Consider the following 19,925-nt stretch of genomic DNA (forward strand, 5'->3'; position numbering starts at 1 on the left):
CCCGAAGCTTGTTGTCGGTAAGTGCAGCCCAATCGGCATGCCACAGCGACACAACGCGCCGACAAATGACCCTGCTAAAATCGGATGAAGGGACACAACAAGAAGCTGTCCGAGGCTAGAGGACCGCAGCCTTGGCCGCGGCATCTGCAGCTTCGTTCCCAGGGATACCGACATGGCCAGGAACCCACATAAAGCTAACCGACGTCCACCAGCCGCTGAAGAGAGCGGTGGATCCGGTGTACTAAAGGGTGAACCGGGTACGGATCACTGAGGCTCTGGATGGCGCTCAGGGAATCTGAGCAGATGACATAAGCAGAATGTCGGTGGCGGCAGATGTAAAGAACAGCCTGGTAGAGGGCAAAGAGCTCAGCTGTGAAGACCGAACAATGGCCATGGAGCCGGTATTTGAAACTTTGTGCCCCGACAATAAAGGAACACCCGACCCCGTCATTGGTCTTAGAGCCATCTGTATAAATGAAAGTCATGTTGAGGAACTTCGAACGAAGTTCCAAAAAACGGGAGTGGTAGACCGAACCGGGGGTGACCTCTTTTGGGAGCGAGCTGAGGTTAAGGTGAACGCGGACCTGAGCCTGGAGCCAAGGTGGCGTGCGGCTCTCGCCCACTCGAAAGGTTGCAGGGAGTGAAAAATTAAGGTGTTGAAGGAGGCGACGAAAGCGAACTCCAGGGGGTAGCAGGGCAGAGACATACAACCCGTATTGAAGGTCAAGAGAGTCGTCAAAAAAGGAACGATAAGACGGATGGTCGGGCATTGACAGTAGCCGACAGGCATACCGACAAAGCAGTATATCGCGCCGGTAAGTGAGTGGCAATTCGCCAGCGTCAGCATGAAGACTCTCTACGGGACTGGTATAATATGCTCCGATCGCAAGTCGTAAACCCCGATGTATGGAGTTGAGGCGGCGTAAGATGGATGGCCGTGCAGAGGAGTATACGAAGCTCCCATAATCCAGCTTGGAGCGGACGATCGACCGATATAGACGAAGTAGGACGGTTCGATCCGCTCCCCACGACATACCACTGAGAACACGGAGGACATTTAAAGAACGGGTACAACGGGCGGCCAAATATGACACATGCGGAGACCAGCTAAGTTTCCTGTCAAAGGTAAGGCCTAAAAATTTGGTTGTCTCCACGATTGGGAGAGCAATGGGACCGAGTCGTAAGGACGGTGGGAGAAACTCTTTGTAGCGCCAGAAGTTAATACAGACCGTCTTCTCGGCAGAAAAACGGAAGCCATTGGCGACACTCCAGGAGTAAAAACGGTCAAGAGAACGCTGAAGACAGCGCTCCAGGACACGTGTACACTGCGCACTGCAATAGATGGTAAAATCGTCCACAAAAAGGGAGCCTGATACATCAGCTGGGAGGCAATCCATTATTGGATTGATCGAGATGGCGAAGAGAGCGACGCTCAAAACTGAGCCCTGTGGCACCCCATTCTCCTGGCGAAAGGTGTCGGACAGGACAGAACCCACACGGACCCTGAACTGTCGATCCATTAAAAAGGAACGAATAAAAAGAGGGAGGCGACCGCGAAGGCCCCATGTATGCATGGTGCGGAGAATGCCCGCCCTCCAACAGGTGTCGTAAGCCTTCTCCAAATCAAAGAACACAGCCGCGGTCGGGCGCTTCCGCAAGAAGTTATTCATAATGAAGGTCGACAAGGTAACCAGATGGTCAACAGCAGAGCGGCGCCTACGAAATCCACATTGTACATTGGTAAGTAGGCGTCGAGACTCAAGCAGCCAAACCAATCGAGAGTTAACCATTCGCTCCATCACTTTACAGACACAGCTGGTAAGTGAGATAGGTCGATAACTGGAAGGCAAGCGCTTGTCCTTCCCCGGCTTAGGAATCGGGACAACAATAGACTCGCGCCAGCATGCGGGAACATGTCCCTCAATCCAGATGCGATTGTATGTACGAAGAAGAAAACCTTTACCCGCAGGAGAAAGGTTCTTCAGCATCTGAATATGAATAGAATCAGGCCCTGGAGCGGAGGACCGTGATCGGCCAAGTGCGGTTTCGAGTTCCCGCATGGTGAATGGGGCATTATAACTTTCACGAGTCGAGGAGCAAAAGTCAAGTGGCCGAGCCTCCTCTGCCTGTTTGCGGGGGAGGAAGGCAGGGTGGTAATGAGCGGAGCTCGAAACCTCGGCGAAAAAGCGGCCGAAGGCATTGGAGACAGCCTCAGGGGCCACAAGGACTTCATTCGCGACCTTCAAGCCAGAAACTGGGGAGTGGACCTTAGTGCCAGATAGCCGGCGCAGGCTACCCCAGACAACAGAAGGAGTAAAACTGTTGAAGGTGCTTGTGAAAGCAGCCCAGCTGGCTTTCTTGCTTTCTTTAATAATATGACGACACTGAGCACGTAATCGTTGATAATTAATACAATTCGCCACTGTAGGGTGGCGTTTAAAGGTGCGTAAAGCACGTCGACGAGCACGTAAAGCGTCTCTACATGCTGCGGTCCACCAGGGGACCGGTACGCGACGTGGAGAAGAAGTAGGGTGAGGGATGGAATATTCAGCAGCAGTGAGAATGACTTCCGTGAGGTGTGCGACCTGACGATCGCAGCTTGTGAAGGTTTGATCCTGAAAGGTCGCCCTGGAAGAGAAGAGCCCCCAGTCTGCCTTGGAGATGGTCCAACTAGAGGAGCACGGAGAGGGAGTATGCTGCAGGAGATGGATAACACACGGGAAGTGGTCGCTCGAATATGTATCAGCAAGTGCATACCACTCAAACCGGTGTGCAAGTTGGGGAGTACATATGGAGAGGTCTAAATGGGAATAGGTATGAGATGTGTCCGAAAGAAAAGTAGGAGCGCCAGTATTGAGGCAGACAAGATTGAGCTGGTTGAAAAGGTCTGCTAACAAGGAGCCCCTCGGGCAGGAGGCTGGAGAGCCCCAAAGGGGATGGTGGGCATTGAAGTCTCCAGTTAACAAAAATGGTGCAGGTAGCTGAGCAGTAAGTTGCATCATGTCTGCCCTGGTAACGGCAGATGACGATGGAGTGTAAACGGTACAAAAGGAAAACGTAAAAGTGGGGAGAGTAATGCGGATGGCAACTGCCTGCAGGCCGGTGTGCAACGTGATGGGATCGTAGTAAATATCATCCCGGACCAGCAACGTAACCCCTCCATGAGCTGGGATACCTACCACAGGGGGTAGGTCAAAACGCACAGAGGTGTAGTGTGCCAAGGCAATGTGATCGCATGGGCATAGCTTCGTTTCCTGGAGGGCTACGACGAGCGGACGATGCAAGCGGAGCAGCAACTTCAAGTCCTCTCGGTTGGAGCGAATGCTGCGAATATTCCAGTGAATAAGTGCCATCGTAAGAAAAGGAAGATGAGAGAAGGGGTCACCTCGAAGGCCGCTTAGGGCCTGGCTTCGAGCGAGCACTGCCGCCGCTATCAGTAAGCGGACAGTCATCGTCCATGAGGTCTATAGGATCATCGGCCATCTCGGGAGGATGGCCGGGAGGGGGAGCTTCCTCCGCCGGTGAACGGCCAGATGTACGGTTACCGGCGGTGCGGCCAGTCGAAACGGATGACGGCCTGGGGCGGCAACCGCTGGGTGGCGCAGGAGAAGAAATGCGCTGTGGCGGAGAAGGAGAACTGTGCTTCCTATGCGCCTTTTTGGAAGGACGTTTGGTGGAAGTACCGGTCGAAGGCTGGGAGGTCGAGGGACGGAGGAAGTCTGCACGGGATGGTTCCTTCTTGAAGGACCGTGCATCTGACTTCGGGGTCTTCGACTTAGCAGAAGCTGAGGAAGTGGCTGGTGTCTGTGGGGTGATGGGAGGAAGAGGAGACGTCGACCGTGCGATCTTAGCACTGGCCGAACGGACGACCGTGGTGCTGAAGGTCAGATCGCATGTCTGGGTTGCTACCTCCCGGGTAGTCCGAGGAGAGGCGAGGACAGTACTATATTTCCCCGCTGGGAGCAGCGTGGGCTTCCTACTAGCCAATAGCTTGCGAGCAGCCGAGGTGGACACTTTCTCTTTGACCCGAATTTCTTGGATGCAACGTTTGTCCTTATAGACAGGACAGTCGCGGGAGGATGCGGCATGGTCACCCTGACAGTTCACACAATGAGGAGACGGAGGTGGACAGTCACCCTCATGGGCATCCCTGCCACAAGTGACACATTTAGCCGCATTGGAACAAGACTGGTGAGTGTGATTGAAACGCTGACACTGGTAGCAGCGCGTAGGTGTCGGGACATAGGGGCGAACAGAAATAACCTCGTAGCCCACCTTGATGCGCGATGGCAGCTTAACACTATCAAAGGTCAAGAAAAGTGTCCGGGTCGGTACAAGGTCGTTGTTGACCTTTTTCATGACCCGATGGACAGCTGTCACGCCCTGCTCAGCGAGGAAAGATTGAAGCTCCTCGTCAGTCAATCCGTCGAGGGAGCTAGTATAGACTACACCACGAGACGAATTCAAAGTTCGGTGGGCCTCCACCCGGACAGGGAACGTGTACAGGAGGGTGGCCCGAAGCAGTTTTTGTGCCTGAAAGGCACTCTCAGTTTCTAGTAATAAGGTGCCGTTACGCAACCTGGTACAAGATTTGACAGATCCGGCTATGGCATCTACGCCCTTCTGAATAACAAAAGGGTTGACAGAGGAAAAATCCTTTCCGTCCTCAGTTCGAGAAACTACGAGGAACTGTGGGGCAGGCGGTAGTACTTTTGTCACTGTTGGCTGGTCACGTTTCCGTTTTTGGGTCGAAGTCGAGTGAGATGGAGTAGAATCCATTGCGGAGGAATCCCCCATGATTGCCAGCGTCTCCGATGGCGCGCTCCTTCCTTGTGGGGACCCTCTCAGAGGGCACTCCCGCCTTAGGTGAATGTTTACACCTCAGGTCACACCTCCCGAGAAACAGACGGAGGGACCAATCGGCATGGTCAGAAGGTATCAGCTCAGGCAATCACCCCTCCCCGGGCCTGGCCTTTACCAGGGGGTACGCGCGTGCCTTACATGTCTACCCAGGGCGGGGACTTACGCGTTACCCCGTCACCAGCTATGCGTGCGAACGCGTGGGTCGGCCTTCAGGCACGCACAGGGAGGAAGGAAGAAGAGGAAAAAGAAGGGAGAGAGGGAGAAAGAGGACAGACTGTCTCAAACGCCAAGGCGGAGACCAGAGAAGGCAAGGAGAAGAAGGCAATGAGAAGGCAAGGAGAAGAAGGCAATGAGAAGGCAAGGAGAAAAAGGCAATGAGAAGGCAAGGAGAAAAAGGCAATGAGAAGGCAAGGAGAAAAAGGCAATGAGAAGGCAAGGAGAAAAAGGCAATGAGAAGGCAAGGAGAAGTCAAGGGAAAGAGTAAGGAAGACAGCGAGGTGGAGAAGAGCAAAGAAAGGAACCAACAAAAGGAAGGAAGAAACGAGAAGTGAAAAAACCAAAAAGACCACGATTATAGGTCGTGGAACCGTCCGTCTCCGGACGCAGGCGCTAACTACCCCCGTGAGGGGGATGGACTCCTTTTAGTCGCCTCTTACGACAGGCAGGAATACCTCGGGCCTATTCTTACCCCGGACCCGCAGGGGGTTCTTACAGTAAATGGCGAATATATACATATATTATTGAAAACAGGTTGCCCTTTTATGCAGAAGAGTAATTTCTCTTGTTACCTAACCATATTTTTTGGGCACCTCTGTGCCATCCCCAGTGGACATCTGATTATTGTAAGCTGAAGAACGTGAACATATTTTGTTTTAATTGATCTGACAAAGACAGGCCTAAGTTTTTTTTTTCTTACCGTGATTTTTACATTACACAGTTTTGCAGGACTATCTGTATGCTGTCCTGCACTGCACACCTCTTGATTATTCAGCGACATAATTTTGGCGTCAAAATATTTAGCGTATACATATTATTGCTGAAGTTTCTTGCGACATCATTCTTTTGCGTTCTGAGGGCACTGCACACACACACACACACACACACACACACACACACACACACACACACACATACACACATTGTTGTGTTTGCTAACGCCGTTAGCGTTCAATTCTTCTCGAGAGTATTTGGCGACGAATTTGAATTTTGTTTACACTATCAGTCTCTCTCTCTCTCTCTCTCTCTCTCTCTCTCTCTGTCTGTCTGTCTGTCTGTCTGTGTGTGTGTGTGTGTGTGTGTGTGTGTGTTTGTGTGTTTCTTTTCTCTCTACTAATTTGTTGGTTTAATTTCTCGATCATATGGAACTTGCCAGTATTTTCCTCTGGTGTATGTTTTATTGTGTGTAGCTGCTTTGTGTGATGGTGTTTGCTTACGGATGTTCCGTTCAATCCGTGGAGTCCAAATCTGAAGCCCGTGCGCCACCGGGTGATTCGGCAGTTTGTGAACGGCGATGCTTCGTGGCTGTCGGTTTCCCGAATATTGTGAAGCCATGGGTGTTGTTCCTTTTTTCTACTGCGCGATTAAGAAAATTTAGTGTGTTTTCTGTTTCCGATCATAGCCTGGTGTGAATGTGTGGGTGTAAGTAGTTTGTTTCGCCGTGTAGCGGTTACGCACGTGGCCGCCTGCTGCGCCACAGGTGGGCCCTGGCGGCCGATGCTGGCTGAGGGGAAGTTGCAGGTCCGCCTCACAGCCGAGTGCTGGAGGCTGGCGGGCGCGAGTCTCTCTGGTGGCCCCACGGCTGGCTCGCGAGCCTCACCCCAGCCACTCACCGTCACGCCGCGCGGCGAATCCGCTGCCGGCGCATGCCTGGGGAACGCCTTCTCGCTCGCCGCCACCGCTGCTGTATTCTGCACTGTTCCCTTAGCTGCAGCGTCACATTGAAACCTAAAATCTGGAAAAATAAGTTGTTGCTGTCGACAGGGAAAGGAACCTCATGCGCTCAATCCGGCCAGTTCACTTTGGACGTCAACATTTTATGAGTCTTTCACATCGGTTGACACTTTATAAGAACCTCTTCTGTGCACACTGGACATGTATCTCTTCCCTCTGTGTAACCACCAAGTATTCGCTTCAGTCTAGCACTGTTGTCAGGGGAACCGTCTTTTAAAAGTTAGTTGTAGTGCGTTTCGTTTTCGACATCCCCGCTGCTCGTTCCGTCATTTTTATCAAACGTCGTAGACTCAGGTGACGAAAGTTACGAAATAACGACACGTTCATATACAGATGGTGACAGTATGGAAAACTGTGTTGTTTACATCGGCAGTCACATCTATATTTGAATTAACTTAACAGCAAGTCACTCATTAGAATCTCACCAACAGTTGGAAGCACTTGCTCGACTCGTGGGCCAAAGTAGAGAATTTTATTTATTTTAGTTTTCGTGATAGCGTGACCTCTACGAATCTGCCTGATGTGTGACTCGTTCCGTGTGCAGTGTTGTCCAGTATGTGGTGTAACTCTTGCTACCAATGTGAGGCTGCAATTAAAGGCGGCAAGTATTTGCGTACTGGAGATACATAAGAATACTGGGCGTGAGAAAGCAACTGAAGACACATTCTGACTGAACGACTTGTGTGCCATTAATGTGAGTATGGTGGAGTATATGCTGGTGTAACATAGCACCACACATGCTAGCAGCATATAGTTTCCAGTAATGTAGTGGACTGGTTCGAACAAGGAACATTAATGCAGCTGCGTGATGTGGTAGACAACCAACAATATTGCGCCATTCGTGTCTTTAAAAGAGTTTGATTGGTGACGTTTTGAAATGCAGGCGGTCGTGATAGGTGTCGGCTGTGTTCTTGTGTTTCTTGCATATGTTGCAGCCTGTGAGGAAGAGAATTTTGAGAGAGACAAGTTGTGCTTAGTAATAGTGGAGTGTTTTTCAGTTGTTACTCAGCTTTTGCAAAAACTGATCGTGAAGTATTTTACAGACTGAAGGGTTCCTCACACTACTTTACAGGTATCTCTCGCCGTTGCAGTTGTCACGGTGTTACCGGAGTTGTCATACACAGCACAAAATGGTATGTACAAATAAAGGAACAAAGGATTGATTTTTTGTATTCTTTATTTGAAATACCAACAGATATGATGTAACTGATTGTGCTTCCTGAGTGCCGTATGTCAGCGTTGTGTCAGCATATCCACCAGCTTCCGCTTACCTCTCTTCCTGACGAGGTCCAGGGGGGTCCTGCCTTTGTCATCCCGGGCCCCCCTGTCCGCCCCCGCCAGGAGGAGCTCAGCCGCCGCCCCTGCCTGGCCCCCCTCTGCCGCCCAGTGCAGCGGCGTCCGCCCCCACAGATCCCTGGCGTTGGGGTCAGCAGAGGCGCCGAGCAGCAGCCGCACCACACCAGCGTGGCCATAGTATGCAGCCCAGTGCAGGGGCGTGTACTGCTCCAGGCTGTCCCTGGCGTCGACCTCCGCGCCGGCGCCGACGAGGCAGCTGGCCGCCGCCACGTGACCCCTCTCTGCTGCCCAGTGCAGGGCGGTCCAGCTGCCCCCCCACCAACCCTCCTCCCTCGCCCCCACGTCCGCCCCCGCCGCCAGCAACTCGCGCAGCTGTTCCACCGCACCCTGCTTGGCCGCCTCTATCAGCCTCCTCCCTCTCTCCTGTTGAGAGAGGCTCCTGCACAAAACATCGACACTCTCTCACTCTATTACACAGACAGACACACACACACACACACACACACACACACACACACACACACACACACAGAATGAAAGAAACCGTCACAGACGCAAAACTGCGAGCAGCCCTCAATACACTTCTGCCCAGCCACGAGTTACAAATCTAGAAATCTTCCCTCTGTGATACAGATCAACCAGCGTATCACAGACACATACCAGTATCCCACTATCGAAATCTGCAGCCGCTTCCCGTTAAAAATTGGTGCACTGCATCTCATTACCAGCTGTTTCAACTTTTTCTCCTAATTCACTCCGAGGAGACACCTCCTGTGACCTCAGCATCCTGTTGGTAGCCGATCTTTGAGCTTCAGAGAAACACACCTCTAACGGTTACTTGTGTGTGGAGCAATCCCTTCCGACACTCGGGAAGAAAACATAGGTAACTAATGGCATCTCTAAGTACAGAAATACAACTTCCTCGTCTGTTAACAAAACGTAGGTCGCAACACGGACAATATTAGTGAAAGCGAGGTGAATATTGGATCCATTGCTGGGTTTATGTATTACTCTATATCAATGTTGTCTTCATCCAAACATTCTTTATTACATGTGAATAGAATTCTTCCAGTGTTTGTTCCGCTGTTTCAAACAGTTCTGCAAGTTTCGTTGTGATACCCTGTAGTTCTCTCAGCGGTGCATTTCAAATCTCATCTGTGTATGAAAAAGACAGCCCTTTACGGTTCGTCGTAATTTTTAGGAACAAAATTTCACATCGGGTGATCGTGCAGCCAAGGGCGTCACCACAGTATGGTTTGTAGCCAACAGTCACGAGCACGCAACGAATTCTAAGCAGATGCGTTATCGCAGTGCAGAAATCATCAACTGTTCCGCCACAAATCTGGAGTTTTTTTTCCGGATTGCGTCATGCCGCTGGCGTTGAGTTTGTAGCTTTTACTGCTTGCTGACCGTTTCACCTTGTGACAGGAATTCGTGGTGCACCAAACTGTTGAAATCGAAGAAATATTTACGTCAGTCGTAAACACTTCCCGTACTGATAGTAGATTCGACAAAAGCAAAATCTAATGTCTCTAAAATCTTGATGACTTTCACTCCGTTCTCATAGCCAAATTTAATTCAAATGCGATAGTCCGCTTTTACATGAAAGAAATAATCGCCACTTCTACTAACACACCAATAACCTTTGCAAGACGTGACATCAGACAAAATATCCCATTTACCTGGTGGAGACATACTTTTCAGACATTTTTACCTACACAACGACAAAAAAGTCTTCCGAATCTGTTATAAAAAACGCAAAATGGCGAATTCCCCGTTACTTTTGAGCACTACTCGTGTCGCAAGAGTTATCGCGTTTCAGAGCACCCCATCGAAGGAAAGGCTTAAATTCTCCAGTACAGCTGCACTGTGTTTTGTTTAAAAACCGCGTTGGACGGAATGTATGCGCCAATTGTGGACGAAGTTGTACACGAACACGCATTCACACGAACAGGCATCCATCCGCTTTTATACTTCTAAGAGATACGGGAACGCTGACATTAGATTCCTGTTCCCGTGTTGGTGCAATTTACTCCGCAATGCCGTGTTTTTCTGGACGGGGCAGTCGCTGAGCTGGGAGTGAGCGCCGCCAGGCTGTGTGGCCAGACTGGGTCGCCGGGACAGCACTGTGGAGCGGAGAGGGCGCACGACTTGACGGACACACTGTACCGCGTCCAGGGCAGAGGGCGTCGACCTCCGCGCCGGCGCCAACGAGGCAGCTGGCCGCCGCCACGTGACCCCTCTCTGCTGCCCAGTGCAGGGCGGTCCAGCTGCCCCCCCACCAACCCTCCTCCCTCGCCCCCACGTCCGCCCCCGCCGCCAGCAACTCGCGCAGCTGTTCCACCGCACCCTGCTTGGCCGCCTCTATCAGCCTCCTCCCTCTCTCCTGTTGAGAGAGGCTCCTGCACAAAACATCGACACTCTCTCACTCTATTACACAGACAGACACACACACACACACACACACACACACACACACACACACACACACACAGAATGAAAGAAACCGTCACAGACGCAAAACTGCGAGCAGCCCTCAATACACTTCTGCCCAGCCACGAGTTACAAATCTAGAAATCTTCCCTCTGTGATACAGATCAACCAGCGTATCACAGACACATACCAGTATCCCACTATCGAAATCTGCAGCCGCTTCCCGTTAAAAATTGGTGCACTGCATCTCATTACCAGCTGTTTCAACTTTTTCTCCTAATTCACTCCGAGGAGACACCTCCTGTGACCTCAGCATCCTGTTGGTAGCCGATCTTTGAGCTTCAGAGAAACACACCTCTAACGGTTACTTGTGTGTGGAGCAATCCCTTCCGACACTCGGGAAGAAAACATAGGTAACTAATGGCATCTCTAAGTACAGAAATACAACTTCCTCGTCTGTTAACAAAACGTAGGTCGCAACACGGACAATATTAGTGAAAGCGAGGTGAATATTGGATCCATTGCTGGGTTTATGTATTACTCTATATCAATGTTGTCTTCATCCAAACATTCTTTATTACATGTGAATAGAATCCTTCCAGTGTTTGTTCCGCTGTTTCAAACAGTTCTGCAAGTTTCGTTGTGATACCCTGTAGTTCTCTCAGCGGTGCATTTCAAATCTCATCTGTGTATGAAAAAGACAGCCCTTTACGGTTCGTCGTAATTTTTAGGAACAAAATTTCACATCGGGTGATCGTGCAGCCAAGGGCGTCACCACAGTATGGTTTGTAGCCAACAGTCACGAGCACGCAACGAATTCTAAGCAGATGCGTTATCGCAGTGCAGAAATCATCAACTGTTCCGCCACAAATCTGGAGTTTTTTTTCCGGATTGCGTCATGCCGCTGGCGTTGAGTTTGTAGCTTTTACTGCTTGCTGACCGTTTCACCTTGTGACAGGAATTCGTGGTGCACCAAACTGTTGAAATCGAAGAAATATTTACGTCAGTCGTAAACACTTCCCGTACTGATAGTAGATTCGACAAAAGCAAAATCTAATGTCTCTAAAATCTTGATGACTTTCACTCCGTTCTCATAGCCAAATTTAATTCAAATGCGATAGTCCGCTTTTACATGAAAGAAATAATCGCCACTTCTACTAACACACCAATAACCTTTGCAAGACGTGACATCAGACAAAATATCCCATTTACCTGGTGGAGACATACTTTTCAGACATGTTTACCTACACAACGACAAAAAAGTCTTCCGAATCTGTTATAAAAAACGCAAAATGGCGAATTCCCCGTTACTTTTGAGCACTACTCGTGTCGCAAGAGTTATCGCGTTTCAGAGCACCCCATCGAAGGAAAGGCTTAAATTCTCCAGTACAGCTGCACTGTGTTTTGTTTAAAAACCGCGTTGGACGGAATGTATGCGCCAATTGTGGACGAAGTTGTACACGAACACGCATTCACACGAACAGGCATCCATCCGCTTTTATACTTCTAAGAGATACGGGAACGCTGACATTAGATTCCTGTTCCCGTGTTGGTGCAATTTACTCCGCAATGCCGTGTTTTTCTGGACGGGGCAGTCGCTGAGCTGGGAGTGAGCGCCGCCAGGCTGTGTGGCCAGACTGGGTCGCCGGGACAGCACTGTGGAGCGGAGAGGGCGCACGACTTGACGGACACACTGTACCGCGTCCAGGGCAGAGGGCGGCCAGGGCAGGCTGCGCCGTCTGCAGGCGGCCCCCGCAAGCGACGCCCCCTACCGCCTGCCAGCGACTGTCCAACACATTTCAGTATGTGCTCAAAGTATTTGAATAAAGTGTATTCCGTCTACGTACAATTGCAAGTAGTTTCTAATTTCGACCTGAGACCAGGTGTTTCTCCGTCAGGAAGCAACCGCGTGCCTTCAGGCAGAGACCAGGTCGAATGTTAGACGTGCGACAGCCGTGTCTGCACACGCAGGCGGCTGCGGCGTGGCGCACGCGAGCTGCAGGGAGGGCCGAGCGTCGGCCGGGCTGCCCCCTGTACTCGTTTGACTCGCCTGCAAGGGCTGCCGCCGCCTTCTCCGATGGCCGCACGGCCGCAGTTGACACACTTCGGCTGCGGAACGGCAGTCGGCGCTAGACCAGGGTATTTTTAATAACGTGGAGCATCCAATACATCGATATCTACTAAAATGTCGATACCGACTCTCGACATCTTGAAAAAACTCTGCATCGGCGGACAAAATATCGGGACACTCCTGCCTATAAAAATATCGGCTGCGCATTGTAAATATACTGCTGCTTTTGGAGCTGTAAAAGTATCGATTTATTATTACATGTTCTGTACATCAACAAGCTATACAGCGTGTATACGTGCACAACGAAAAAAACTTCCCGCATTTTCCCCGGATTCCCCACTTAAAAATACACTTTCTTCCGGATCAAAATACACTTTTTTCGTGTTAAGCGACACTATACTCTTCCTCGCCACTGTAAAACTCATCAATTCTCTGATTGTTATACTGATGTAGAATTTCCCGGCCGTTTAGAAAACGAAACTCAGCGGGGAAAAAAACGTGTTGCAAGACTTTTGATGTCGTCCATATGTTCCTATTATGAAGGTATAAATTCGGATTCCACCAAACACCGCACGTCACTTTCCGATGCATTGAAATCAAGGTTGCGAAGAGCTCTTGTAAGCCAGTTATAGCTCATGTCACGTGATGTAGTCAGCCAATTGCAACATCACTCGTAAGTAGCGCCAAGACACAAATAAGAAAAGCTGATGGTTTAAATTAATATACACATTGTTCGCATATTACATTGGTCTCAAACATTAATAAGCTGCAAGAGAAGCTGAGACTGCACATATAATGTTGATGATCTGTGCCCTTGTTCCACTTTCAGACACATCACACTAAAGTGATAATAAAACTTTTAATAACGACCTAAATGTCTCATCTTCTGGGCTCTAAATTCTTCCAAACGTTCCTCCATCAAAGTGTTGACTTTTAAATGAGAGTCAAACGCTTTGTGATTTAATAAATCCATCGTACATTGTAGCACACAGTTCATCTTGCGTAAAAGGTAATTTGGTTGAATGTAACGCTTTTCAACCCACCTTTCGCAGTATTTTCCTGCGACCTGTTAGAAATATGAGGTTCGCTTCAGCAGTTGACAGAGAGCGCCAGATGGAAGGAGTCACCGCGCTTGCGCAGCTACGATGACGCAGGAAGAAACAAGACATCAGAGGATTACTTCAAGAGCATCCGGATTTCGTGCACCACACTAAAATGCACAATTCGGCTTAAAGTGCACTCTCCTAAGTCAAGATTCTGATGCAAATTTTCTTGCAGCACCGGTACTGCATTACATCATGTTTGGTTCTTTATCATGGTATAATACCATAAGTGCACTCGATGCGCTGCGAACAGTTGAAACTAGGCAATAGTGTGAAATTAAACACTTTGTTTCAAATAAACTGACTGCCTCAGCGGGAAAGATTAATAAAAGCCACTTCTCTTTAGCGAAAAATAGCTTCATTGTTCTGCAAGGCGATTAATGGTTGACTGTCAAAGGTGGAAATAAAATCTGAAACTGACAACATATTTTAGCCCTCCGTAATTATGCGAACGTATTTTAATTCATTTGACAGCTCCCAGTCACAAAAATCCGTTTTGTTTTAATTTAACGTGAGAGCAATAAACGAGGAGGAAACAGTAAAACCGCTGGACGTATACACAGGCCACGTGGAGGCGACCCACCCGCCCACCACAGCTCGGGCTGCCCTGTGCACCAGCCCCGGATCCACCGCATTTCCCAAGGGCGGCGACGTCAGATGGCGGCTCCCAGCCACACTTCTGTAACCACAACAGGGAGCAGGGACTGCTCACACGCCACGCCACTCAACTGCGCATGCGCGAGAGGCAGCCCGCAACTGTTCAGACGAATCCAATTCAAACAGTCGGCACGTCACGCTCATCGGAGGCAATTTGTTGTTATCGATCACTGCATAGTCTTCCTAAAGCCTTTGACATACTTTGCTGTTGGCAGACGCTTGTATGAGGCACTGTGTTTTGTTGTTGTATGTGGCGCATTTCCTTCGCAACCAAAGTTTTATTTTCGTTTCTTTTCTGTCGCTCATGTTTTGTTGCTGCAGTATTATTCTGCAGTGGCAGGGTACAGTATTATTCTTTGTTAGAATATTGGTTATCACCAATCAAAGTCACAAAAATTTACCTCAAAACTAAAACGGTGAAAAGTTGCCGCAATTCTAAATAATTCCCGGGTTTTTCCCGGATCTCCCGGTTGTCCCAGGTCGTATACACCCTGAGCTAGCAGCCTGCCTATCCCCTTTACAGCGAGAGTTTAAAGTAAAACGTTGGACGTTCAGGCATACCGATAAACACTTTGCTGCACGCAGGTGGCACAATGAAAGGCGCCTGATGGGTCCACCGTGGTGTTTCGTCACACAGCGGGTTTGTCCGAAACACTTCATGCCCGCTTCCCTGCTTTTCCATTTCTGCAATGGACAGGCACCTACCAGCTGCAGCGTCGAAATTCTGCGGCCAAGTTAAAGCCTGCAGTTTCCGCTGGCAGCGCTGCCCGCCGATCACGTCAGCATCTCCCCTCAGACGTCTGCGCCCACGGCTTGTCATTTAGATTTTTGTTCTTCATTTTCAGCAACTGTTTTTCAAGAATTTCGCTGTGCAAAAATAGCACACTAGTTGCGTTGAAAATTATTTTATAAGGGAATTGGTGTTTTGTTTGTTCACATCGTAAATCTTGTCATTCCATTCAACCCCCCCCCCCCGTTCCCTCCCACGCCACGGTCCAATCGGTATTTTTGTTCTCTTCCACAAATACTTGATTCACACACTCAAAGGGCAAGATTGGACGTGATGAAAGCTCAGAAAGTAGTAAGATTATTACACACTTGATGGTAAGAATCATGTCCCACTACAATTTGAAAAAAAAGACAGCTTCAAATATTTATCGAAAATTGTGAAGAAATGTAATATATATAAATAATATAAAATAAAAGTATCACAGTCGATATTGCCGTTTTGATATCGACGTATCGATATACCGACAGAAAATGATGGCCGATATACATCAATATTTTTTGGAGAAGATATTGATGTATCTACACTTCATCACCATCCTTAAGTTGGAGGCATGGGACATTCCATTCTGGAAATTGTTACGGATTCCAATATTATGACATCCACAGTGATGTGAGTACGACAAAAATACCAAATTTCAGGTATTGTCTGTCAGCACAGAGAACGCAGTGGCCGACTGCCTTCACTTTATGACCGCGTGCAGCGGCGTTTGCAAAGAGTCGTCAGTGCTGACAAACAAGCAACACTGCGTGAAATAACAGCAGAAATCTACGTGGGACATTACGGCAAACGTATGTGTTGGGGCTGTGCTGCGAAATTTGGCGCTAATGCGTTACGGCAGCAGATATCTGACGCGAGTGCCTTTGCGAACAGTGGGGCATCGCCTGCATCGCCTCACTGGGGTCCGTGGCTGGAGACTAGGCGCCTGGAGAACTGTGGAGTTCAGGTGGTGAGGGCTGGCAGTGGGGTTCGGCTGCGAGGCGGACCCCGCGAAGCCCCGGAGGCGAGATGTCGACGAGGCACTGTGCAGGCCGGTGGTGGCCCGGCAGTGGCGAGGGCTGCGTCTGTACGGAATGGACTGGGCCCTGTGGTCGAGCTGAACCCAACACTGACTGGGAATGAGTTGAGGTCGGCCACTCTGGGGGCACCTGGAGCGACCCGAGGACCTCGAGTTCCCGAACGACGACGGAATGTTTGTGGATGGCAGTGCGCCCTGTCACCGGGCGACAAGTATTTGCGACTGGTTTGAAGAACAATCTGGACAACTCGAGCGAATGATTTAGCCGCCCAACTCGCCCGATATGAACCTCATCGACTATTTATGGACATAACTGAGAGATCTGTTAGTGCACAAAATCCTGCACCGGCTACACTTTCGCAGTTATGGAGCGCTGTAGGGGCAGCACGGGTCAGTATCTGTGCAGGCGACCTCTGACGACTTGCTGGGCCCACGCCACGTCCAGCTGCTACGCTATGTCGAGCAAAGGGATGCCCGCCACGTTACCAGGAGGTATCCCACGACGTTTGTCACTCCAGTGTGTTGTCACTGACGATATTGCCGCGCCTGTGCTTTTAAGAATAGCGACGCAACATTCCTTCTGACACGCGTGCACGTCCGAGGAAGAAGGCACTGCAGTGGCCGCAGCCGTCGTGAAGAGCTTGAAATGTACTCACAGACGCGAATGCGGACAGCCGTCAGCTGTGTGAGGGACGGAAGGCAATGAAGATTTGTGCCGGACAAGGACTCGGCCCCGGATTCCTCTCTTTGCGCGAGCGCTCGCCTTAACCACTTCGGCTATCCGTGCACGACTCACGGCCAGGCCCGAACTCCCAAATGTCGTTGTTACTCCATCACAGTCTGTACTCTTGTACACACATGTGGTGTGCGTACTGTAAGACCTTTGGTACACACACCGTCAGATTATTTGACTTGTCGCTCTAACGAAGTAGCAGAGTGTCAGCAATAAGTCTCGTGCACTTATCGTGGCGCGTTTATCTTCTGCCGTTAGGTCGGACGATAGAAATGCCAGTTGCACGCTTAGAGTAGGAGATTGATGGTGACCAACTTTAAACAGAACTTGATTAATTTTCACACACATTTATTAAAATAATAAAATTCATAGGCAGTACGTAACTTGATTCTGGATGCTGTTTACAACTGACAATCTTAAGTTCCTTTGGTCTTGGTACGTTAATCTTATTCTCACATATCTCTGATACCTGACAAAGTCCTCTTTTCATTTATCTTCGTGGCTATGTACAGGAATATGATAAATCTTATTAGGCACAGACTGAAACTTGACTACAGACTGATGCAGACTGACTAATCGGAGGTCTGTACACTCGTTACAATACCTTGCGCGTTCAGGTATTGCTGCGCGAGTGTGATCCACAAGGAGAAAAGGTTCTGTGTTAGCAGCAATCTCATTGGCTCCGTTACACATTAATACCCGGATCGGCGGAAGCAGAATTTAGTCCGTCTCTAAGACAGCGCCATCTCGTAGTGCGGAGACGGACTGCGCTGTTGTGCTTAGCGGGGCGCGCTCTAGTGGTAAAGTTGTGTACGCGCTGACTACGTGGAACAATGAACACAACAACACATCAATCACCATGCAGGGGAGGATACTCTGACTGCCAGATGCTGGAGGATGAAGACTATAATTCCTTGCCTGTGTTGTTGATTGTATCTTCTTAACAGCTGTTGTTGTCACTGTGCCTCTTCCTTCGGACATGTGTTTGTGTGCAAAGGACCTCTACATCATTTTTCTTGAGATGTAGGGATACTGTAGCCACAATAACGACAGAAATCGGCTCTCGGCATATATGCTGTCCAGGGAGCAGTCCGATCCGTGAAGGTGTCGGCGTCGGTTGCACCATCACTTTCTCTCACTGGGGCAGGGAGCTAACTCCAGAGACTTACTGGAACGTCAAACAATAGCGGCCAGCAGCAGTGTACCACATTGCTTCAGAACTGTGGTGTCAGTTAATGGGGAATACAGTGTTTGAAGTTGCTCACTGGATTTGCTGCCTTATTTCACTGATGCACCAAATATTCCTGACTCCAAACCTGAACGCTTTGTCACTGAAACTTGCCTGCAGCATCAGTGAGGGGCAGGCAGGACACGGCCTGACGTCGCCGCACTGACAGCTGCACCCACCAGCCTACAAAATGCAAGTGGCCGCTCACGCCGCGTTAAACCCTGACCACGTCCTGCCACTGGGATGACACAGTTTCCGATGGAGCCCCCAATTACTCTCATAATTTTAGCCTCACCGTTCACGCGCCAACGTACGAAAGTGAACAGACGTTTCAATACACTGAACTACGAAAAGACCCAAATCAATAAGTGAGTCTGATAGGGTTCTGGGCGGTGGAACACAGAGACTAGCACAGTCAGTTTCAGGGGACAGAATAACGAAACTGGATTGTAACAATAGGAAGCCCTGCGATCCATCACAGATAGATCCACACATCCCACAAGTGTGCGGCTGGCCACCACGGTAATTGAGCAATGAAGCCCTTGAATCTCTGTATAGGGAGGAGTAATGTGTTTTCTAAAATCAGTTCATACATATCCTGTCCCGTGTAAGGTACAACGTATGTGTCCCACTCACTTTCCCACTTGAAACTTAGGACACACCTCTCTGTGTAGCATCTTGCTGCATTCTGCTCCGATCAGTTTCATGCTGAATAGTCGCACTGTTGCTAGTCTGAGGCCTGAGCAAGTACTATTCTAGGACATTAAGCAAAGTCAAGGCAGTCTCAATGAAGCCATCTCGTAAACCTTTCAATTCAGTGTCAGATATAAATTTTTGTTTTCATAAAGCAAACTGTCCATGTTGGCTACCATCGGTCGCTGATATGCAATAAGCAAACTGAGTATTATAAAGGTATTGAGGAGAAACTGCTCCACGGTGAAAGAAAAACCAGCACTGAAGAGACGTGCCGAATCCCACCAGCTGCAGGGCGTGGTTTAACACGCCTCCAGCCTGCCACACCCGCAACAGAACTGACCTCATTTCCCGCTTATTGTGAACGAGAACCACAGCTGAGCGTCCCTTCACACCTGAATTCAACTTTCATTATGGCTGTTGTTTTCACTCTGACCTTTATACACCATTTCCAGAGCTTCTCATATACACCTTTGTATTAAAGTTTTCAATGGTTGCTACAAACGAAAGTGTTAATAAATGCCAATTAAAGGAAATTCAAAGAACACTCAGACAGACTAAACAAGCCGTATTCACATTCCTGCAGTTAGTTGGCAGTCGTACTTCTAACTCTACTTTCTCTTCAACCCCCCCCCCTCCCCCCTACGGACAAGGAACCACTTGCGTGCAAGGTCACAAAAGGCCAATGACGTTTACGACATTTGGTTCCCCACAATACGGCCTGTTAATGGCAACAGTGGTCGACACTGGAAGTAACCAATGGTGAGCACAGCATTTGGCTGTGGACCATAGTTTAACTGATCAGTTGACAAGCAATTCACAACAGTGCTACACTGATAGTGCTGTTGATACATGGCAGAGTAATGACAATGATAAACAAAGCGGATATTGCATTATCTCTACAACAGTTATCGAAGTTGACATTTCATCAGAAAGTAAACCGAGGAATTCTGTGGAGTGAGAAAGGAATGGCAGATGAAATATTGGTGTTTCTAGAGGGTGAGTCAGCAGAATGTACAGTCTCATGTGTTTGACAGTGCAGACAATGTACATGAGGAACGCAATGATGGCGATACGTGCTTAACGAGTGGAA

At 49.3% G+C, this 19,925-nt stretch overlaps 1 protein-coding gene across 1 annotated transcript in view; it reads right to left on the reverse strand.

Moving 5' to 3' along the window:
* LOC126108345 (serine/threonine-protein phosphatase 6 regulatory ankyrin repeat subunit A-like) overlaps positions 1-19,925 on the reverse strand; it is a 105,382-nt gene that overhangs the window by 50,690 nt on the left and 34,767 nt on the right. Inside the window, exons 4-6 of the mRNA XM_049913560.1 lie at positions 10,143-10,511; positions 8,085-8,548; positions 6,538-6,787 (exon numbers count right to left, since the gene is read on the reverse strand). Coding sequence (XP_049769517.1) covers positions 6,538-6,787; positions 8,085-8,548; positions 10,143-10,511 — 1,083 coding nt within the window. The remainder of the gene's footprint in view (positions 1-6,537; positions 6,788-8,084; positions 8,549-10,142; positions 10,512-19,925) is intronic.

The sequence above is a fragment of the Schistocerca cancellata genome, chromosome 11 (assembly GCF_023864275.1).
Source record: "Schistocerca cancellata isolate TAMUIC-IGC-003103 chromosome 11, iqSchCanc2.1, whole genome shotgun sequence".
Taxonomy (NCBI): Eukaryota; Metazoa; Arthropoda; class Insecta; order Orthoptera; family Acrididae; genus Schistocerca; species Schistocerca cancellata.